At 43.3% G+C, this 24,760-nt stretch overlaps 1 protein-coding gene across 1 annotated transcript in view; it reads left to right on the plus strand.

Moving 5' to 3' along the window:
* LOC116971573 (uncharacterized protein DDB_G0271670-like) overlaps window positions 1-24,760 on the plus strand; it is a 72,267-nt gene that overhangs the window by 42,761 nt on the left and 4,746 nt on the right. The window contains exon 2 of the mRNA XM_033018807.1: window positions 18,994-19,082. Coding sequence (XP_032874698.1) covers window positions 18,994-19,082 — 89 coding nt within the window. The remainder of the gene's footprint in view (window positions 1-18,993; window positions 19,083-24,760) is intronic.

Here is a 24,760-nt window from a genome sequence, read left to right on the forward strand (position 1 = left end):
GTGCAAGGTAAGTATTTTTTTACACAAAGAATGGTAGGTATTTGAAATTCATTTCTAGGGGAGGTGGTGGAAGCAAATATGATAACAATGCTTATGAGGCATGTAGACAGACACATGAATAGACGGGGAATAGAGGGACATTGACCATGTGCAGGCAGATGAGATTAATTTGGATTTATATCATGGAAAGTGCAGACAAGGAAGGGCAGAGGGCCTGTTCTTACGCCGTAATGTCCTACATTCTATGTTCTGTGATCCATTTCCCAAACTCTCCACATAATTCACTATTACTTCTGAATAGTTGCCTACAAAGCTGATCAGTTAACAAAGTGGACCGAAATGGTAGAGTTCCCTTTGTGGTATCAAGTTATTCCACCCTTGCTTGATGTTTAGTGCCGATCAACACTGATGCACTGGGCCAAGAATATTCTGGCCTTATGATAATAATTTTTAAAGGAGCCCGATCACCAAAGGCACTTACAGTGTAGAAGGCACTTGAAGTTAAGAAAATGGTGTCTTGAACTATTTGGCAATACATTAATGGAGAGTGCACAGCCAGTGCTCATGTTGTGGCATCATGTGAAGTTCTGAATCAATGGACCTGTGACCAATAACACTTGGAGTTGATGCAGCTGAGGGCAATAAGGAGCATGGCACAGTGACATTTTGCAATGGTCCTTCCTTTATTGAGAATAAATAGCTGCAATGCGTTAAGAAGGAAGTTAATTGTACCAGTTTACAGATAATATGTGACAATTAATGTCCCTGATTTCTCTGAGCAGATGCAGCACTCACTCCAGCCCACCCACCCCAGTCCTACCAGGCAGCTGAGACCATTGTAGCTGCTCAGCGCTCTGGGCGATAGGTGCTAAAATGAGTGCTGGTGCATCAGATCCTGAGGAGTATTGACAGGGGAATGAGGAAAGGATGTTTCCTCTTGTGGAAGAATTCTGTAGTGCTTTTAAACAACAACATTACATGGCATGGAAACGTGACTGGGTTGCGACTACCCAATGGTTGTTGGTCTTTGGAATATGACCCAGCCCCTATTAGTAAAAATGTTAAGTGGCATTTCACAAACTGATATTGATAAGTGCACATTTAACATGGAAAATGCGTCTTCGGCACAAACCAGATTCCTGCCCAGTCAAATTACCGGATATGGAGATGGTTGCAATAACACTTCCGGCGAATAAAATCCATTTTCATTCATGGATAACAAAAAAAACCCACAGCCATGTGATTGAATTTCTAGGCAAACCGATTCTGATGCAATAACTGCCAAGGCATAAACTTACTTTGGAGTCAGTACAGACTTCAGAATAATGCATACTTCAATTAATTTAGAGTAAGTGAAATAAAATGACCAAAATCATTCATAATGTACCAGGTTTTGACACTCTTTCCAACAACATCAGCCTCCACATCCCTCTTATCTGGCCCACATCACTGCAACGGGACATAGAACAGCATATTATAATGCTCTTCTCCTCCAAAGTTGCGGAGGATAAAATCTGTCACCATCCAGTGAATAAATGGTGTCGTATTCGGCAAGACTTCAAAGGAACACACAAGGGCAATGACCCCTGGGCTATTAAACTAAGGAAATGGTGTGCTTTCTTTTAGCAAGATGTTTCATTTTGTTGTTGTAAATCTCATTTGCATTTGACCTGAAATACCTTTGCAACAAGAAAGAAAACAACATTTTAAATCTAGTCCCTTTCCTACATCTTTAACCAGATCACACCTCCAACTCCCTTTCAGCCTGAGTTGCTGGACTCCCACATATTGGGAAATCACTGCCTGCAATTTCCTGGCCATTTGTTTATCATTGAGGCAGCAGCCTGTTCACAGCCAGTATCGAGGGTCTTGTCGACAGCACATGCTGTGAAAATTGGCCTTCAATGTAATCCTCCTACAACACAGAGCAGTCCCATTTCCGTCTGAAGAAAACAACACAGCAGATTCTGCTTCTGCCATATTAGATAACACTTTAGGACATGAGTTAACAACCCTACTCAGCACTCTACAATCAAAGGATTAATATTGCGGTTTGGTGGTCACGCACTACATTATGTTCCTCGACTATTGTAATACAAGGGAAGTGAATTCAAACCACATGTTAAAAGCCAGAGAATAGTGCATCTACCTACAGGTACTGATGGAACAGATTCAGTAACATACTAGCTTGTGAATGTGTTTTACTGCTGGCTTTGCATCGTTTCAATTATAATTATCGGCTTCAGCATTTCATCGAATGGCAAGATTATAAAAAAGGGAGACCAATGTTTCCGTAACACATTTCACAAGATCCTCAAGCATTTTTGTAACCAGTTACTCTTACAGTGAGGTTTGACTGAACTACATGACCTTCTATCTGAGTGGTGGTCAGACTACCCACTGAGCTATAGCTGGGAATAAACAGTAAATATATTATTGGTGTAGGAAGGAACTGCAGATGCTGGTTTACACTGAAGGTAGACACAAAATGCTGGAGTAACTCAGCGGGACAGGCAGCATCTCTAGAGAGAAGGAATGGGTGACATTTTGGGTCAAAACCCTTCATCAATGAGTCAGGGGAGAGGGAGTCTAGAGATATGGAAGGGTAAGGTGTGAAAATAACAATGAATACATTATTGGAATGGATGCGGATACTGTTCAGCAAATCCTTTTGTTTCTCCAATGCATTGGTGGTTTGGTGAGTAAGCACCCTAAATGGATAGTATAGTTTCCAAGCAGCTCTGCAATTGAATCATTTTTACTCTCTGCAGTGATGGCATTTAATAATTAAAAGGCACCAACCAGGATTCTTGCCATCGGGAGTGTTGGTGCAGGATTCTCAAAAAGTTAGCCTGTAAGACAAATTATTTGCAAAGGCGGCAAATGCAATGATAGTATTTATTTCAAGAGGGCTGCAAAAAAAGGGGTATGTAATGCAGAAGGCGCTGGTCAGGCCGCATTTGGAGTATTGTGAGCAATTTTGGGCACCATAACCGAGGAAGGATATGCTGGCTCTGGAGAGGGTCCAGAGAAGGTTTACAAGAATGATCACGGGAATGAGTGGGTTAACATAAGATGAGCGTTTGACGCCACAGGGCCCGTACGCGCTGGAGTTTAGAAGAATGATGGGGGACCTCATTGAAACGTTCTGAATAGTGAAAGGCTTGGATAGAGTAGATGTGGAGAGGATGTTTCCACTAGTGGGACAGTCAAGGACTGGAGGCCATAGCCTCAGAATTAGACATTCCCCAGGAAAGAGATGAAGAGGAATTTCTTTAAGGTCAGGGTGGTGAATCTGTGGAATTTTTGCACAGAAGGCTGTGAAGGCCGTCTATGGATATTTTTAAGGCAGAGATAGATGGATTCTTGATTAGTACGGTTGTCAGGGGTTATGGGGAGGAGGCAGGAGAATGGAGGTTAGGAGGGAGAGATAGATCAGCATTGATTGAATGGCGGAGTAGACTTGATGGGCCGAATTGCCTAATTATGCTCCTATCACTTATGACCTTATGAACAGCTTCTCCTGGCACTGTACATGGATGGCAGGTGAATGATGGATCAGAGTTTATTCACACTGCCCTCTCTCAGTGACGCAGGCTGCATTAATACAAAGAATGACCATAAGGTGTCAATGGAAACTATCATCTTCAGGAAGAACATGTTTCCTCACATTGAAAAATTACCAACAATTGAAAGAGCCGTCAGACACAGGAAACTCACTAATTGTATTTAACTTTCCTGGTGTCTCACACATCTCAGGTCAACCAAGCGTCTGTTTTTTTCTTTGCGCTCAATATCTAGAATCAACATAGTGAAAAACAGCAGATGATGGAAGATAAAGAAAATGTTGGAAATGTTTAGTTGGTGGGGCAGCATTTGTGCAGAGAAAAATCCAGAACTATCCATTTGATGAAACGTCATGGACCTCAAAAGGCAACTTTTATTTCAGTCTCCACAGATGCTCCCCACACTGCTGAATATTTCCAACATCTTCTGCTTACATCCAGAATTAAATCTCCATTTCAAATGCTCAACAATGGAACAATAATCTTTAGCATTCTCAATACATCAGAATTAGTCATTCTCAATACGTTCAGAACATCAGAGCAGATGAATTATCTTCCATGTTTATCTCACTTTTCCACTTCGAATAGATATAATGCAGTGACCATAACACATTAAATAGACTACAGGATTCATTGGCCGCATGACACCGAGACTGGATTTCCCACAAGCAGAATTTCCCACAGACTGTTAAATGGATTCTCAACTGCACGGATTACATTCAAACCAGCCAGCTTCCTCAGGAGTGATTCCCCGTTGACTAGATCCCACACATATTTCACATGCAAGTGGTCAGATCAGCAATATTAAAATCACCAAGCCAAACCTATTGAAATGGACATGATAAAGTAAATTACTGAACATGGAAATGTTTCTCCCTCTGGCGCATAAAACTTAAATGTCTATTAGAAATTGTTCACTGAACATTATTTGAAATCTAACAAATTGCCACACAAATAAATACACTTTATAAATTTACTATATTATTTACAAATAAATAATCTTTCGGATGCTGGGAGCTGCAACAAAGACATTATACTGGGATAGGTGCAATATGTACTGAAAACTGAGTTCACAATAGAAAATAATAAACTTGAATGCTTCATCCAAAAGCAATTACATAATCAGCTTCTCATAGGTAGATAGATGTTTGTGCAGTTCATCATTTTCAACTTGACCCAGCAGAAATCCATCCTGAGCATTCAGAGACATCCTTCACATGAGTGTGAATCAAGTGAGGAGATTTAAGGGTGACGTTAGCAGCAGTAACCAACCATGTCCCATCTCAAGCAACAGCACAGCAAGGCAGTGTTTCAATGCCCTGTATTCACTCAACATTTCCACAAACACCGGCACGGTGGCAGAGCGGTAGAGCTGCTGCCTTACAGCGCCAGAGCCCCGGGTCCCGGGTTCAATCCTGACTAGGGGATGCTTATCTGTATGCTTATCTGTACGGCGTTTGTACGTTGTCCCCATGACCTGCATGGGTTTTCTCCGAGCTCTTCGGTTTCCTCCCACACTCCAAAGACATACAGGTTTGTAGGTGAATTGGCTTGGTATAAATGTAAATTGTCCTTAGTGTGTGTAGGATAGTGTTAATGTGTGGGGGTCACTGGTCGATGCGGACTTGATGGGCCGAAGGGCCTGTTTCCGTGCTGTATCTCTGAACTAAACTAAACACAAGCAAACACATCTTTACTCATTCCACAATTCCCTGATAATTACTCCATTCATTCGGCAATTCTTTAATAAATATTGCTTAATGTTTATCAATAATACCTGCACTTCACTTCCATTCCTTTATTTTCTGAGCTGAATATCCAACAATTTTGTTTGGGAATGTAGTCCTCATCTGCCCTATACTGATGTGCTGCAGAAACTGAATGTCTTGCTGCAGTGACTGTGATCTCAGCTGATTTCCGTCTTTCAACTGGATTTTTTGTGTAGGTAAGAAAGACCAGACATGCAAATAGCTTCATTGCATCAATACAACCATAGTTATGTGTGTCACAGGAAACTGCAGCTGCTGGTATCTTGAGCAAATCACAATGTTTTTTTTGTGGGTCTGGTGGCATCTATGGAGGGAATGGACAGATAATGTTCAGGGTCGAGACCCATCTTCTTCAGAGCTTGAAGAAGGGTCTGCAGTAGCTGATCTCACTACAGTTTTGTACAATTCAAAAATGAGTTTGTGGGTCTCTAACCAAAACGTCACCCATTCCTTCTCTCCAAAGATGCTCCCACTCCCGCTGATTTACTCCAGCTTTTTGTGCCTATCTTCTGAGTTTGTTCCCTTATGTTCTATGCCTCATCCAGGAAAGGCAACCCTCCCATAAGTTGTGTATGGTAGGCTGAGCTGGAAGGTTTGTAGACTTGGGATTCAGGGTGGGCCAGCAAATTAGATAAAAATTGGAAGTAGTAGTGGAGGCATTAGTTGTTTTCCAGATTGAGTCAAGAGTCAAGAGTGTTTTATTGTCATATGTCCCAGATAGAACAATGACATTTAACTTGCAGCAGCACAACAGAATATGTAAACAATGGAGGCCTGTGCCATTGGTGTGTCGCAGGGAATTGTGTTGAGTCTGTTTGTAAAATATATTAATGCTTAAAATCGGAATACAAGTAGCATGATTAGTCAGTTTACAATGAAACCAAAACTGGTGGTATAGTGAAGAACTTTGTCTTGGGTTACAACAGGATGTAGATCAACTGGGGAAGTGGGTAAGGAGGTGACAGATGGAATTTAACACACAAAACATGAAGTAATGCATTTTGGCACGTTAAACCAGGGCAAGACATACAATAAATGATAGGGCTCTGGGGAGTGTTGTTGAACAGAGAATGTTGGGGCAGGCCTGATTGCCACACTACAGGCAAGATGTGATTAAGTTAGAGAGGGCGCAGAAAAGATTCACAAGGATGTTATCTGGATTAGAGGGCTTGTGTACATGGACAGATTGGTTAGGGCTGATTTCCCTGGAGCAAAGGACTGTGACATGAAAGGGGCATGTAAAATTGTAAAGGGTAAAGAAATAATGTCTGTTATGCATGATTGAGGTGTCTAAACCTATAGGTCTTAGCATTAACTAAAGGTGGGAGAGATTTTAAACGGGATCTAAAGGCCAAAGTTTTCTCACAAACATGTCTCGATTAAGATAGAGGTGGTAAGGACAGGAATAGTAACAACATTTAAGAGGCATCTAGACAGATACTTGAAGAAGCAAGGCATAGAGTGATATGGAATTAATACAAGCAAGCGGGATTAGCATTGATGTTGACATAGACATGGTGGGTTGAAGAGTCCGTTTCGATGCTGTACAATTATCTGACTCTGACTTCTTAACCACTTTTCTTATCTCTGTTGCTATATTCACAGAATTGTGGCATGTAGTCCAATATTCAGCCATCCCACCATTTATTGTGTACACTCTTGCTTTATTTGTCTTCTCCATTTGAGTAAACCAGTCTTCTCTGGAAGAACTGTTTACAAATCCTATTTGGGTGATAAAGGAGAAAGCCTGGTTTATAACCCACTGATGTTGACAATCTCACTGGAGGGCCAGATCAGCCAAGAAGACATGTTAGAACATACAACATCAAACAGGAACACACCCTTTGGCGCACAAAATCTGTGCCGAACATGATGGCGAGGTAAACTAATATCAACCACCTGCACATGATCCAAATCACTCCATTCCCTGCAATAATAATAATAATAATAATAAATTTTATTTATGGGTGCCTTTCAAGAGTCTCAAGGACACCTTACAAAATTTAGTAACAGAATAAAAAACATGTAAGCAGAATGAAACAAAACAAAAAATAACGACAAAAAAATAAAAAATAAATAATAAAGACATCAACAATACACAATTCAAAGACACAATTCAAAGACACAATTCAAAGAGAGAGCAGCGGCAGCTAATTACGCCAGCGTTCACTCTCCCTTCCGGCAGCCATCTTGGAAACGGAACAAATTAAGAATCATTTAACATCCCCCCACAATGGTTACCATTATGAGGGAAGGCACAGTGTCCAGTCCCCAACCCCAGTTCACCCATAGTCGGGCCTATTGAGGCCTCCACAGTTGCCTCTACGGAGGCCCGATGTTCCAGGCCGTTCTCACCGGGTGATGTTGGTTCAAGTTCAAGTTCAAGTTCAAGTGAGTTTATTGTCATGTGTCCCTGTATAGGACAATGACATTCTTGCTTTGCTTAAGCACACAGAAAATAGTAGGCATTTACTACAAAACAGATAAATGTGTCCATATACCATGATATAAATATATACACACATGAATAAATAAACTGGTAGTGCAAATAACAGAAAGTGGTTGCTAATAATCAGAGTTTTGTCCGAGCCAGGTTTAATAGCCTGATGGCTGAGGGGAAGTAGCTATTCCTGAACCTGGTTGTTGCAGTCTTCAGGCTCCTGTACCTTCTACCTGAAGGTAGCAGGGAGATGAGTGTGTGGCCAGGATGGTGTGGGTCTTTGATGATACTGCCAGCCTTTTTGAGGCAGCGACTGTGATAAATCCCCTCGATGGAAGGAAGGTCAAAGCCGATGATGGACTGGGCAGTGTTTACTACTTTTTGTAGTCTTTTCCTCTCCAGGGCGCTCAAATTGCCGAACCAAGCCACGATGCAACCGGTCAGCATGCTCTCGACTGTGCACCTGTAGAAGTTAGAGAGAGTCTTCCTTGACAATCCGACTCTCCGTAATCTTCTCAGGAAGTAGAGTCGCTGATGAGCTTTTTTGATAATTGCGTTAGTGTTCTCGGACCAGGAAAGATCTTCAGAGATGTGCACGCCCAGGAATTTGAAGTTCTTGACCCTTTCAACCATCGACCCGTTGATATAAATGGTCCGGCGTCGGGAGTGTCCTCTCAGCGGCTTGGGACACCTGGAACGGCCGCTTCCTTACCGGAGACCGCAGCTTCTGAAGCCGACAAGGCCGCGACGGTTGGAGCTCCACCACTGGCGATCTCATCGAGAGATCCCAGGCTCCCGATGTTGAAATCAGCGCCGCCGCCCGCAGCCGTACCAATGCACCAAACTCCAGTTCTCTCCAGATACAATGGATGATTATTGCCCTTTGTTTCAAAGATCAGCATGGGAATTTCTATTTACCCAGCAATTCGCCTCTTCTGTTTAAATGTCGTCTTTTTTCATACTGTGGCAAGTTGGGTGTTTGTAATATTTACTAGCAACAAGATACAATGAATCTTCAAACTTTAAAATGAAGTGGAATGAAAGCGATAAAGGGCTTTGTGGTAAATTGCACAGCTATCTGAAGACCTGCACAAAATGATGGATAGAGTTTGGGCAGGACTGTTTTCCACGGAGTGAAGGAGGCTGAAGGGTGACCTTACACAGTGTATAAAATTATGAGGGGCTAGATAGGATAGATAACGACATTAATTTTCCAGGTAACACGAGTCTAAAACTAGAGAACATAGGTTTAAGGGGAAAGATTGAAAGGGAATCTGAAGAATAGGTGGTGTAAATATAGAATGAGCTGTCCGAAGAAGTGGTATAGAAGTGGGTACAATTATAAGGTTTAAAGGACATTTGGAAAGATACTTGGATAGGAATGGTTTAGAAATATAAGGACCAAATGCATCAACAAATGGAATAAGGGTAAGTAGGCATCTTGGTCAATGTGGACCGAAGGGCCTGTCTCCATACTGTATAACTCCATGAATCTATGAATCTAAAGCTGCCGAATATTTCTAACCACATTGATATCGCTAGGGGGTTTATACCATTAGGTTGCTTGCCGCAGTGCGGTGTAGTTTTGGGCTGTATGCATATGGCACTGACATTGATCTGTCAGCATTCCAGAGGCAGTTGATGCTACCACAAAAAACAACCAGAGCAGCTGCCCATGCACAAGGTCTAGAAGGAAGATTAGTTCAGTTCTACCAACAGGAGCATCGATGAATGAGTATATTATTAAATAACACGATAGAATCACATCTTTGAATAGCTGTTGGGGAATGAGCCATTTAAAAAATATAATTGGGTGAAATAATGCACCAAATCACTAAATTCTTTCCAAAGGAGAAGTAAAGGCTTGGATGTGGACAAACGACATTCTTTGTGCATGTTGCTCCATTGCACCTGCTGTTTTTTACCTGAAGCCTGTTTGGCTTTTCCCCAAAAAATATTTAATGATCCTACCTGGGAGCAAACAACAAATTTGACATTGACTCTTTACAAATTCATTCCAAGAAAAAGTGTAAAATTCCACTTCTCTTCCAGGAAAATTGTAAACTACAACAGTGATCCTGGGAAAATTGGAAAGCACCGTGGCTATCTCAGGCAAACTGTAAACTACTGTAGCTTTCTCAGGAAAGCTTTTAGACATCTCTCTTATTCTTCAGAAACTGGAAAGCACCGTGTTTATTTTGAGAAAACTATTAAACCTACTGCCACCTCGAGAAACTATTAGGTACCATCTGACAGGATAGCATAAGGAAGTTGACCTGAGGAAGTTTGGGCAGATGCCTGAGGAGAATGATTTCTAACACAAGAGTACAAGAAAATAGGCGTAAGAGTTGGCCACGCATCCTTTTAATCGTGCCCCACCATTCAATAATCTGCCCGATTCTCAATTCCTTTCTCTGTACCAACTCATTTTGCCACCATAATTCCTCACTTTCAGCAAAATATCTACCTCCTTCTGAAATAACTAAAATTATCTAGTCTATTAAAACTTCCAAGGCAGTTCTTGAGGACAGAGCACAAATGCAGCAGATGAAATTTGACTTAGATTTAAGATAATAGAACCTGAATTTAAGTTTAGTTTAGTTTAGTTTAGTATCAAAGCATGGAAACTTCAACCCACCAAGTCTATGATGACCATCGATCGTTCACACTGGTTCTGTTATCCAACTTTCTCATCCACTCACAACACAAAAGGAGCAATTTTACAGAAGCCAATTAACCTACCAACCAGCATGTCTTTGGTATGTGGGAGGAAACTGGAGCACCTGGAGGAAACCCACGCGATCACAGGGAGAATGTGCAAACTCAACACAGGAAGCACCCATGGTCAGGATAAAACCAGATCTCAGACACTGTGAGGCAGCAGCTCTACCAGCTGCATCATTGTCCCACCCTAAAATTCCATCAAAACAATGGAGGGACTGGAAATCTGAAATAAAAACAAAAATGGTGGAAACAACCAGCATTTTTTGGAAAGAGAAACAGCTAATGATTCAAGTTGAAGACATATCTTCAGAGCTGGAAATGTGAAAAGAGAGGTCAGATAAAACTAAGAGAGACACAAGAGACTGCAGTTGCTAAATTCTTCAGCAAAAGAGAAAGTGCTGAGGCAATTCAGTGGATTAGGCAGCATCTCAGGGATCTGTCTGACCTGCTGAGTCCCTCCAGCATATTTGGGACAGTCAAAAATAAACTAAAAATGGAGATACAGGATGCTGGAGATGCTGGAGGCTGAAGCAAAAATAAACTGTTAGAAGCAGTCAGCTTGGCTAATGTACAACAATAGATGCCATGTTCAACAACATGCCTACCTGTGCCGCCACCTTGAGGGATCAACCAGCTTGTCCATTAACCAGTCTGAAGAAGGGTTTCGGCCCGAAACGTCGCCTATTTCCTTCGCTCCATAGATGCTGCTGCACCCGCTGAGTTTCCCCAGCAATTTTGTGTACCTTGTCCATTAAGGTCCTTCTGTTCCTCTGTACTCCCTACCATTTATTGTACACTAGACCAAGGGGGACTCTACTAGGATGTAACTAGTAGAGTGGATAGGGGAGAACCAGTGGATGTGTTATATCTGGACTTTCAGAAGGCTTTCGACAAGGTCCCACATAAGAGATTAGTATACAAACTTAAAGCACATGGTATTGGGGGTTCAGTATTGATTTGGATAGAGAACTGGCTGGCAAACAGGAAGCAAAGTGTAGGAGTAAACAGGTCCTTTTCAGAATGGCAGGCAGTGACTAGTGGGGTACCGCAAGGCTCAGTGCTGGGACCCCAGCTATTTACAATATATATTAATGATTTGGATGAGGGGATTGAATGCAACATCTCCAAGTTTGCGGATGACACGAAGCTGGGGGGCAGTGTTAGCTGTGAGGAGGATGCTAGGAGGCTGCAAGGTGACTTGGATAGGCTGGGTGAGTGGGCAAATGCATGGCAGGTGCAGTATAATGTGGATAAATGTGAGGTTATCCACTTTGGTGGCAAAAACAGGAAAGCAGACTATTATCTAAATGGTGGCCGATTAGGAAAAGGGGGAGATGCAACGAGACCTGGGTGTCATGGTACACCAGTCATTGAAAGTAGGCATGCAGGTGCAGCAGGCAGTGAAGAAAGCGAATGGTATGTTAGCATTCATAGCAAAAGGTTTTGAGTATAGGAGCAGGGAGTTTCTACTGCAGTTGTACAGGTTCGTGGTGAGACCACACCTGGAGTATTGCGTACAGTTTTGGTCCCCAAATCTGAGGAAGGACATTATTGCCATAGAGGGAGTGCAGAGAAGGTTCACCAGACTGATTCCTGGGATGTCAGGACTTTCATATGAAGAAAGACTGGATAGACTCAGCTTGTACTCGCTAGAATTTAGGAGATTGAGGGGGGATCTTATAGAAACTTACAAAATTCTTAAGGGGTTGGACAGGCTAGATGCAGGAAGATTGTTCCCGATGTTGGGGAAGTCCAGGACAAGGGGTCACAGTTTAAGGATAAAGGGGAAATCCTTTAGGACCGAGATGAGAAAAAAAAATTTCACACAGAGAGTGGTGAATCTCTGGAACTCTCTGCCACAGAAGGTAGTTGAGGCCAGTTCATTGGCTATATTTAAGAGGGAGTTAGATGTGGCCCTTGTGGCTAAATGGATCAGGGGGTATGGAGAGAAGGCAGGTACAAGATACTGAGTTGGATGATCAGCCATGATCATATTGAATGGCGGTGCAGGCTCGAAGGGCCGAATGATCTACTCCTGCACCTATTTTCTATGTTTCTATGTTTCTATGTCCCGTCACCTCAACGCGCGGGTGAGGGTGAGAGTAGGGGGGAGAGAGGGGCGGGGGAAAGAGGGGGGGGAGGCAGTGGGAAGGAAGAGGAATGCCGGGGGAGGAAGAGAAAGGCTGGGGAGTGAGAGGCGGGGGGGAGTGAGAGGCGGAGGGGAGAGAGAGGCGGGGGGAGAGAGAGGCGGGGGGGAGAGAGAGGAGGGGAGGAGAAAATCACAAATTTTCATATCATCAGCAAACATACCAATTATATTACATTCATGACAAACACCAATGGTCCCAGCATCGATCCCTGATCAATGGTTACAAGCTTCCGATGCAAAAGCCCCACCCCCACCACCATCCTCTGTCTGTTGTTTTGCTTCAGTCGATAAATGGCAGCATAAACTATTGAAGGAAAAGCAAACAGGTATATGGGAAAATCGCTTTGAAAGTATCCACATGGACACTTCGTGCAGGACTCAATTCTCTGATACTTGGACAAGTTATGAATTACTCATTATTTATTTTCTGGAAGACCTTGACCCATTGTGGACAATCAAAATCAGGCGAATCAAACTACAGGGCTGGAGTATTGTCCTAACAGATTGTACTGCCAGATTTCTGGTCATTTGGGTGAATCATTAAACTGTCTGTCCTCTCGGAACCCATGGGACATTTGAAGAACAGGAATATTCTCCCAGTGTCTTGGCCAACAATTTCCCCTCAGTCAATGCTCTGGAATAACTATCCACTGATCATTACCATTTGTGAGGATTTGCTGTGTGAAAGTTTGCTGCAAAGTTTGTCTATGAAGCAGAACACATTGCTATGTGCGGTCCCAAGGACATGACATGTACGCCATTCGGCCCTTTGAGCCAGCACTGCCATTCATTGTTGTCATGGCTGAGAATCCACAATCAGTAACCCATGCCTGCCTTCTCCCCATACCCCTTGATTCTGCTAATCCAGTGAATTGCCCTCCACAGCTTTCTGTGGCAGAGAATTCCACAAATTCACAACCCTCTGGGTGAAAATGTTTTTTCTCATCTCTGTTTTAAATGGCCTCCCCTTTATTCTTAGACTGTGGCCCCTGGTTCTGGACTACCCCAACATTGGGAACATTTTCCTGCATCTACGTTTCTATAAGATTCCCTCTCATCCTAAATTCCAGTGAATACAAGAGCAGTCTTTCCAATCTTTCCTCATATCTCGGGGATTCACCTTGTGAACCTATGCCCCACTGCCTCAATAGCAAGGATGTCCTTCCTCAAATTAGCAGAACAAAACTGCACACAATACTCCAGATGTGGTCTCACCAGGGCCCTGTACAAATGCAGAAGGACCTCTTTACTCCTATACTCAAATCCTCTCATCATGAAGGCCAACATGCTTATTTCTACACTTTGTTTCCTGTCTGCCAACCAATTCTCTATCCATGTCAATACCCTACCCCCAATACCATGTGCTCTAATTTTGCTGACTAATCTCCTGTGTGGGACCTTATCAAAGGCTTTCTGAAAGCCCAGATTCACTACATCCATTGGCTCTCCTTCATCCATTTTACTTCTCACATACACACGAAGCATGCACCCAGAGACATATACACAATTCCAATCACACACATGCAGCATGCACACAGGGACATACACAAACAGACACATACAAACACACATACACAAAGCATGCATAAACATAGACACACACAGAGCACACATACCGACACACACATTCCAAATGCTTGCACACTGCCTTTAAAAAGCACGTTAAAATAGATTAAATTAAATTAATTGAAAAATTTGAGTACGTTTTCTCAATGAAGCTAATTTCTCCATTTTCTGAGAGCTGGAAACTCAGTGGGAATTGATGTGTCCTCCTTGGACGGCACGAGTCCTAAGACAGTGCAAAGCAGGCCAGGCTATTGCAACTTGGAATGACCGTTCTGCTGGGTGTGAGGCCGTGATTTGGCAACCGCCCAGAAATAGACCTGCGATGGTAACCCCACTGCAGAGCTGGGGGACCTCGATGGAAGAACAGCCTGTATATTGCAACCTGCTGGTGCAAAATGCATGGTGTTTTATTCTGCAGTGATGGAAAATGAACAACTTCCAAAGATACAGAGAGCAAACAGCATCCCCTGCTGCCTGCATGCAACACTGCTGCAAAGAAGGCTGTTAGAATGTGTCTCTGGCACAGATACTTTCCCAATGTTCAGATATTTGCGATCTGGACATTCTCCGGGATCCCACTCAAAATTTCGGTAAAATTTAGCAGGTTTTAATTTTTTAATAATTAAATCAATTATGATGCTGAGTTTCTGTTTTGAATCCTCCATCGCAGTGAGCATGGAATGCAGTGCCTAAGAATGTGTTTCAGGCCAAAATACTTGTGGTGGTAACTGGTGTGGGACTCATATTTCAGCAAGTCAGGATTTTTTTAAAGCGGTCCGGTGAATGCTAAACAGAAACAAATGATTGACTTCCTGAAAAACTAGTCAATTCGGATACCCCTCTACTCTACCACCCTCCCACGACAGCTACCATCACAAGTATTTTGTTTCATTTGTTTAACTGAAATTCAGGCAGAATACTTTCTTATTTCTGCAAATACAAGTATAAGTGTGCAACTTGCTTTGTTTACTTCTTAGAAAACTCAAGAGACTGTTAGTGACTATGAAGGGTTACATTTGAGCAATGAGGATTTTGTCCACTAACCTGACACGATTAGGGAATATGGTTGAGGGCTCATGACAGAGAAGAATCAGCAATCAGCAGAGAATTATCGTAAATGGTGCAAGATTGTTTTCACTGAGAGATGGGGACTAATTTAAACAAGAACATGCCAATGTAAGCATCAGTTGGTATTGAAATAAAAAGAAAATCAAACATTTGTGAATCTGAGTCCATACTTTATTTAAAGGAATTGAGAAATGAGTGATACGAGGAGATAGGAATCATTGATAAAATAACTGCCATAACTTAGAGAAGACAGCTCAACTCTATCCAATAACATTCTGTGTTTCCAATTTTTTTGCAAAGATATTGGTGTTGAAAATCGAGTGCTAATCAGTAGCGTGTACATAGTCCGCTCATTCCTTTCAGTGTATTCTGCACGACAAATCAAGTCTACTCTTTTCAACATACTTCTGAAAATGAGTATACTTGGTGTCTTTTACTGTTTGGGATTTTCCAACATTAAAGATAATTTATGGCCAGTCAATTTGATATATAACATAAAATTCTTCTCACACTGAATCACGCTTGGTTTAATGTGCAGCTCTGCAGTATTACAAGTCACGCAAGAATGGTTCTGAAATAAATACATGCCCCCCAGTGGTTTCTTTCAGACTTAGTCAAAAAGAGATTTTCAAGCTTGTGGTTATACTGGGAGAACCTCAGCATTGTCTCGTGAAAAATCAAATCATCGAGTGTATGGGCTGCTGTTGCGTTCAGGCTATTGTCAGCCTTGTCAAGGGCAAGAGAATTGTTCCATCTGAGACAGGAGCAAGATTGCACTGTATAACAGTTTAATTACAGGCTGAGGTGGCAGTGTTATGAACCCATGATTTACTCCACAGTTCAATCTATTCTTGCATTTCTGACTGTGCAGACAGTAATAGCTTTTATTCATTGCAAAGGCATTGCAATCTTGCTACCCGTCCTAAAATCATAGAATCATAGAAATAGGCATTTATACGCCACTTTGTCCATGCCAAATGTAATGTCTACCTATTCTAATCCCATTTGCCCATTTTTTGTAGGTTAACTGGCTAATGTAACTTGTCTCTTGTGAGTGGTGAGTGGTAGAATCTGCTGACAATTGTTTGAAATAGTGTGGGGTGAAGCGGTAGAATAGGTTACAAGGAACATTAGTGGGGAAAGGGATTTCTCTTTTCTGAAGTGACCTCGTTGGTTGTACCGAAATATTTTACAACGGAGACCCCCCCACTGAATCACATGCTCTCCCTACACCACAAGAGTGCTTCCACAGTGTCACGAGTGTGCCCCCATTACACAAGAGTTCCCCCCATGGAACCACATAGTGCCCCACTACGCATGTGCCCCATTGAGTCACAGGGTGCTCCCTCTCTTCAAATGCTCCACGTATCCACCCACAAAGTCTTGCAAGTCCGCCCACTGTGTTCTATGAGTGGTCCCCATTTACTACAAGCATGTACCCACTAGTGAGGTTCATCCACTGAGTCACAGAAATCCACTTACAGTACTTTAGTTACAGGACCTGCATTCACAAAAGACGACCCACAGTGCCACCAGTGTGCCACCCACTGAGCTGCAAGACTCCATCAACTATATGTAGCAAGAGTGGTTAGTGTCAGGGCTGCTGGGAGAGTGCGGTCAAGGGTAATGTACGAGTGGGACGGCTTTGATGAAGGAGGAATGTGCCATGTCAGGGAAAGTCAACCTGCTGAGTTATGAGACAATATCCCCCCCACCCCCACCACCCCACGGATGTGCTGCTGACACAGTAAAAAGTCAAAATGGACAGGTCCTAAGGAGAAAGAACTGCTAAGAACCACAACTAACATGGGGTCAGGATGTTGTATCATGCAGTTGTATAGGGCTCTGGTAAGACCACATTTGGAGTATTGTGTACAGTTTTGGTCTCCTAATTTGAGGAAGGACATCCTTGTGATTGAGGCAGTGCAGGGTAGGTTCACGAGATTGATCCCTGGGATTGCGGGACTGTCATATGAGGAAAGATTGAAAAGACTAGGCTTGTATTCACTGGAGTTTAGAAGGATGAGGGGGAAATCTTATAGAAACATATAAAATTATAAAAGGACTGGACAAGCTAGATGCAGGAAATATGTTCCCAATGTTGGGCGAGTCAAGAACCAGGGGCCACAGTCTTAGAATAAAGGGGATGCCATTTAAGACTGAGGTGAGAAAAAACTTTTTCACTCAGAGAGTTGTGAATTTGTGGAATTCCCTGCCACAGAGGGCAGTGGAGGCCAAATCACTGGATTTAAGAGAGAGTTAGATAGAGCTCTATGGGGCTGGTGGAATCAAGGGATATGGGGAGAAGGCAGGCACAGGTTATTGATTGGGGACGATCAGCCATGATCACAATGAATGGCAGTGTTGGCTCAAAGGGCCGAATGGCCTCCTACTGCACCTAGTTTCTATGTTTCTATCAAATTATGAAAAGAATTACTGTTTTATTTATAGCAAATATGAAGCCCACAATAGGTATAAAGGAATCAGAAGGTGAAATATAAGGTAGGATGGGGGAGGTACAGATTACTTGGCACAGGATATCTGGCATTGTACAGGGTGGATGGGAGAGGGGAGAAAGATGCATGCAATGGTGGGTCGATATGAGACGAGGAATGACAAAGCAGGGTTGCTATAAGGATGGTACACAAAATTGCTGGAGAAACTCAGCGGGTGCAGCAGCATCTATGGAGCGAAGGAAATAGGCGACATTTCGGGCCGAAACCCTATAAGGATGGGTGGGTAGGTGTAAGGGGGAGGGGGGGGGGGGAGTTTGAGTAGAAAGAGAGGAGCAAGGACAGATGGATGAGGTGAGAGCAGATGTGAGAGTAATGGGGGATGAGTGGCTGACAGTTTGGGAATGTGTGGGGCAGAGACACGGGATTTGGGGGCACATGATAATCAGGATGAGAAGAGGGTGACTATGTTAATATGAGAGAGTAAAGGTGTGCAGGGGAGGAATGAGGATCCAAGCAGGGAGGTGACATTGGGTGGTGGGTTCAGTGGGAAAAGGTGTAAGACGAGGATTTGGGCTATGCTCTAGGAGTCAGAGGAGAGGAGATGACTCATGGTATTTTTTATAATATAACCAGTCAGTGTTTAAAGCCTTTAAATTGTTTATGGCAAATTATAATTAAGTTAAGTTACTTAATTATAATAGAACTTGTGTTTTCATCTGTGCTTGATATCATTCCTTCAATTTCCCAGGAAGTGCAGTGTGCAGGAGGGGAGATGAAATCATTGCCCTCATTCCGTCCCTTTCCCTCAATATACAATGCCAATCCTGCAACACATTCACAAACGTCACATTACCCGAGGCCAGGCATTGTGATCACACGCAACTCTCTGCTGAACAGCTCTGAATCTCAGGGATGTGTCCTGAAATGCCTCTTCTCCCCACAATACCCAGGTGCAGGTAAAATGAAACAGGATCTGCAATCTCACATCAAAGGAAGAGTATCAAACATGACAGCAATATCATTTGTCACAAAGTAGGAGATGACATCGTATTGGTGATAATTACCATAAATATGATCCACTATTCAAAATGTACCGGCAAATTCAATACCCTTGAATGTCACAGTGTATTAAAAGTGACTTTCCTGTATTAGCCACTTGAAGCCCAATGCTATCATTAGTCATTGTTGTTATATTAAGGCTGACATAGTCATTTTAAGTACCCAAACACAATCTTCCTCTCTGATCCTGTTGCAGCTTTGAATGTTACAGATGATATATCTTCACTTAGCATTGAAGCTGTGACAGATCAGGTTCTCATGAGACTCCTGGGCCCCAACAACACGGTTGGAGGCAGCTAGCCCTTGAAGCATTCTTGTTAAGAGCAGGTTCCCTTTCACTTGCATTCTTTTTCCATCTAATCAAATGACATTAAATGCTTCAGAAGGGTAAGTAATCCATATCGATTGGATATCAGATTATCTGCTCCTGGCCTGTAGGGCTTTTTTTACAGCAGCTTCTTTTATAGTGCGAAGAACTGATCAGTTGGAAGTGCCGCCAGGTTTTGTTAAATGAGGAAGGGCCTCCAGCAAACAAGGGTCCAGTTAGTTTGGAGAGAGAAGGCCCATGACGAGAGCAGCAACAAGGTGCTACTGGACATATTACTCTGAATGGCAGCGGTGGTTTGTACTTTTCATTTTCAATGGATTCAATCCACTCTTCATGTCAAGTGCAACATGTACACATGTCATAAGGGACAAAGGTTCTTTGCCAATATTCAGGTGAAAATTTCACATGATTAGCAATGCTTAACAATAAAAACTGGGCTTAATTGTTTGAAGCTCCGTGTGCTGTCAGAAATTCAAGTGGCACTTGCTGTGCATGAGAGCCATTGAACCTGCCAGTAAAGTCAGTTAATTTGCACAGAAGGTTCATATGGAGTGGGGGGGGGGGGGGGAAAGTGAAATGGGCACTGAATTGTGGCCTCTGGACAAGTAGTTTGTGGACAGGCCTCTTTCCATAGATAGACACAATGTGTTGGAGTTCAAAGGCTGGACTCTTCAAGGGTCCCGACCAAAATGTCACCCAATCTTTTTCTCCAGAGATGCTGCCTGACCCGCTGAGTTAGCCCAGCCAATTGTGACTCTCTTTGGTATAAACTAGCATCTGCTGTTCTTGTTTTCCGCAGGCCTGTTTCCATGCTGTATCTCTAAACTAAACTAAACCTATAACTAAACCAGCTGCTCAATCTTATATTGCTGTTGTGCCAGTTCACCGTGTGCAAATTCCCAGTCACACTTCAACATTATTACAAGTTATACACTTCAAAAAGCACCTCACTGGCTGTAAAATGCCATGGACTGCAGTGAATGGTGCAACAGAAATGTTGTCTTGTTCTTCAAAGTTGTTCTTGTTAATTCCTTCAAATGCGCCCTGAGTTGAATTGAATTGAATTGAATGCCTTTATTGTCATTCAGACCTTACGCTCTGAACGAAATTTCGTGCCTGCAGTCATACATACAATCATACAATAATAACAACAATAAACACAAATTAACACCACCACAGTGAGTCCTCCAAGCACCTGCTCACTGTGGTGGAGGCACAAATCTTAGGGTTGCAGTCTCTTCCCTCCTCTTCTCCCTCTGCGTTGAGGCGATTCCCCACCGGGCGATGGTACAAACAGTCCCGCGGCTCACCGAACCCCGCAACGGGCCGGCTCAAACACCGCGGCCCGGGGTGGTCGAAGCTGCCGCCCTCCAGTCCAACGGACGCAGCCGCTGGCCTGCGGCTGAACCCCGGACTCAGGTCATAGCCGCCAGAACGCCGTCCCAGCCACCGGAGCACCGTTCCAGCCCCGAGCCGGATCGCCCTCACGTGAGTGCCGTTCCTCCCTCGAGCTGGGCCACTCCGACGGGAGCGCCGTTCCTCCCTCGAGCTGGGCCACTCCGACGGGAGTGCCGTTCCACCCTCGGGCTGGGCCACTCCGACGGGAGTGCCGTTCCTCCCTCGGGCTGGGCCACTCCGACGGGAGTGCCGTTCCTCCCTTGGGCTGGGCCACTCTCCGACAGGAGTGCCGTTCCACCCTCGAGCTGGGCCACTCCGACGGGAGTGCCGTTCCACCCTCGAGCTGGGCCACTCCGACGGGAGTGCCGTTCCACCCTCGGGCTGGGCTGCTCCGACGGGAGTGCCGTTCCACCCTCGGGCTGGGCCGCCCTCACGAGAGCGAGCACAGTGCAAGTCCTGACTGGCTCTGCCTCCGGAGTCTCGAGGCCGCCAGCTCCACCATTAGGCCTCAGCGCAGACGGAGGCAGAGAAGGGGGGATACGATAAAAAAAGTCGTATTCCCCCGAAGAGAGAGACAGCAAGCCCCGTTTCAACCCCCCACCCCCACATAAACACAACCTAAAAAACAAAAACTAACTAGACAAAACGAAAAAAAAACAACATAAAAAAGTAAAGACAAATGGACTGCAGGCGAGCCGCAGCCGTTTACCAGCGCCGCCACTTTCATAGTTCTACCATAGCTAAAGCAAAGCAGGGTTGCGGCCTGTTATACAGGGTAGTGGAATTGGATGGGAAAATTGTACAAAGTATTGCACACCTCCCTGCAGAACTGAAGGCAGATATTGCAACTCGAGATAGCAGGTGCAGTCCAACTATAGGGCATTGTCTAATAAATATTAAGAGCGTATTAGTAGCATGCTGCTTCAGTTACAGTAATGCTCAGTGACTTTTCAATTACCTCTTTTATAATTAGGGAGAAATTGTAATGTAGAGCCCTACTTAGGTCATTTACCCATGAGAATAATTTTTAAGATCTTTCCCTCGTGCCAAGCTGGTCTTTTACTCTGTGCTTCAGAACTTCAAGTGACCTTTTGAACTTTCAGTGTTCCTCTTCAGTTTAATTGTGCAACAGAATCTGTCAGCTGTTCAATGCATATCAACAACTGCGGAGTTTAAGGACATTTGAAACATTGGGTTCATCGGCGATGATGGTTATTGCGGTCAGTTTTGAGAGGATGTTAAATTCCTCAAAACAAAGCTGTCAAAATTCATGGTAATCTCAGATGGAAAAGCCACAGGTAAAGTCACAATTTCAAAATCGCAAATAGGTGGGATGCCTAAACACTCAGCAACATTTGTGGGGAGAAGCAGGTTGAGTCGGACTATAAATTTCCATACTGACACATTAACAGTATCAGCCCCCTGTTCCAGAAGTAATGATGTGATTTCAATTCACGCTTCCATGGCTGAGAATCACTGCCGTTGTGACATAATCATCTGTATCACAAATATTGGCACTTCCAGGAAAATAGAGCTACACAGTGTACAGCAGCTGAAACCTAATTGAGATCCATTTTCCCATATGAATTTTTGTTCTTTTACAGTGTGGCAATGGAATAAGGCTGTGAAGATCAACATGTACCATACAGCACCCAATTTCACATACCACTGAACATTCCTTTCTGCTTGGATCAATACCCATTCTAACTCTTTCTAAAATGTCAAACCTTATCTTCAAATCTGCTCAAATATTGAAGAAGTGTTGCCAAGACACAAGAGAAATGATCTGATTACATTCTGAAACGTTCTGAGACCACATCAATGAAACATTCCATAAATCAAAGATCATTATTTAAAGAAGTTTTCTGACATAGTATTTGAAGTTTGATGTAACTAGTCTGTTTTCGGGTGGAGTTTATCGACTGCGAACAGAAACAATGCAGGCAATAGGCTTGTCATGGAATTCTTTGTCACCGGTCCTTGTCACTGCTTCTTAAATGACGAGTCTTTATTAATACAACAGTTTAACAATTTCCACACCATCATTATTGCTCACATCCAGATATCTTTTGATGAAGGACCAGTAATCAATCGATTTTATGCAAAGCAATGATTGGACTTTTCGCAAAATCATCACAATTTATTTTCAGATATCTATTTGGAGCTTGCCCATTGACTGAAGGATTCACAAAGGATGTTAGCTTAGTTTAGTTTAGATATACAGCATGGAAACACGCTCTTCGGCCCATCGTGTCCTCGCCGACCAACAATCCCTGCACGTTAACAATATCCTACACACACTGGGGATAATTTACAATTTTACCGAAGCCAATTAACCGACAAACCTGCACGTGTTTGGAAAGTGGGAGAAAACCAGAGAAAACTCACGCAGAGATACGGGGAGAACAAACAAACTCCCTCGAGACAACACCCGTAGTCAAGATTAAACCCGGGTCCCTGGCGCTGTAAGGCAGCAGCTCTACCGCTATGCCACCATGCTGCCCTTAACCTTGATCACTTTTGGAAGGGCACTTTAAACAAACATATATTGCACATGGACACCAGTCAAGCAAGTGATAATGATGTCAATGATCACTGTTGGGATTGTGGGTGGGGATGGGCGGGAAGGCCTCTGCTGGCTCCACCGGCCCACATTCCAACCTATTGGTTGCCACTTGATACGCGTGAATGTATCATGAAGTCTGCATGCCCAAAGCGCTGCACCGCTGCTGCCAGACCCGGCTCATCAAATAATTCAAAACAACACCTTGACCTAATTTATACATTTCTAACAATTGACAGTTTTGCAGCACTCCTACTGCAAATCGATAAAGTCAGTTGATGGAGACAGAGTGCCTGAAAGGTTATGAAATATTACACCACATGGGTTTGGGCTCAACAGCGTATCACTCGGTGGGAGTGGGAGTAGTCTTGGGGAGGAACACAAATTGGCACTTGGTATAAACTCTGCCAAATGTTCTTTCCCACTGTCAGATGACTTCAGATTACTTGATTAATCTTGACAAATTATATTGTTTCATTCTCAAACATGAGCTGAAATCAGTTACACCACTGCCTTCTCCTGGAGAATTAGAGGCAGGGAATGCTGGACTTGCCAAACATACTCACGTCCCGCAAAAGAAAAATGAGGCTCATTTAAACGATATTCAAAACAAATTAAAACTCTCATGAAACTAGAAGTTGGTGTCATGATAAACTCACATTGATAAAACATTGATATTTCTGATCAGTACTACTATGGGGCTTTGAAGAAAGTAGATCCGTCAAGTTGCTTTCTGTCTTGGGTGAAACTATACCATTTGTTCTGCATTGCGTTACTTTAAACAATCAAAAAGTTCCACATGTTTTTTTTAAGCAAGGATCAAGTTTGTCTTGTTTATACCGACACAACACCGCATTAGTGACGTTTTAAAAACAACATTTTCAATTTTATTCAGTTGAAATAACTTTCATGCCCCATAAAAAAAGAAATCAAATACAAAAGGGCACATAGTTTCTTGTGTCAGAGTGGAATGTTTGTTGAGCTGATAAGATTTATAGGACTGCATTCCAACTGCAGAAGTATGCTGGGAGAAGATCTTTCCTTGGGCAGCCAAGTAGCTTGAACATTTCAACAATCATTTCTCGTGGATTTTGACCCAATTTAGCCACACATTCAGCCTGCTGGCTCTCTGTGAATTTGATTAATTCTCACTTAGAATGCAACAGCACAGGAGGGGTTTTACTTGGACAGTAAACAGTGAGAGACGAGACTGGTACCAGCCAATGTTGCAGATGGACACAAAATGCTGGAGTAACTCAGCGGGACAGGCAGCATCTCCGGAGAGAAGGAATGGGTGATGTTTTGAGTCCAGACCCTTCTTCAGACTGATGTCAGAGGAGTGGATGGGACAGAGATAGAATGTAGTCGGAGACAGTAAGACTGGTGGGAGAACTGGGCAGGGTGAGGGGATGGAGAGAGAGGGAGAGCAAGGGTAATTTGAAGTTAGAGAAATCAATGATCATACCGCTGGGGATGTAAGCTACCCAAGCAAAATATTAGGTGCTGTTCCAGCATCTGCAGTTCATTCCTACACACAATGTTGCAGGTGGATTGGGGAAGATAGAAAGGAAGCATCCTTTCAACATGGAGCATGAACACCAATAAAGATCAAACAAAATAAACCACATTGTTATATTTTCTCTGGGCTCCTGCAGTTTGTATAATTATACCTGC

Source organism: Amblyraja radiata, chromosome 3, assembly GCF_010909765.2.
Source record: "Amblyraja radiata isolate CabotCenter1 chromosome 3, sAmbRad1.1.pri, whole genome shotgun sequence".
Classification (NCBI taxonomy): domain Eukaryota; kingdom Metazoa; phylum Chordata; class Chondrichthyes; order Rajiformes; family Rajidae; genus Amblyraja; species Amblyraja radiata.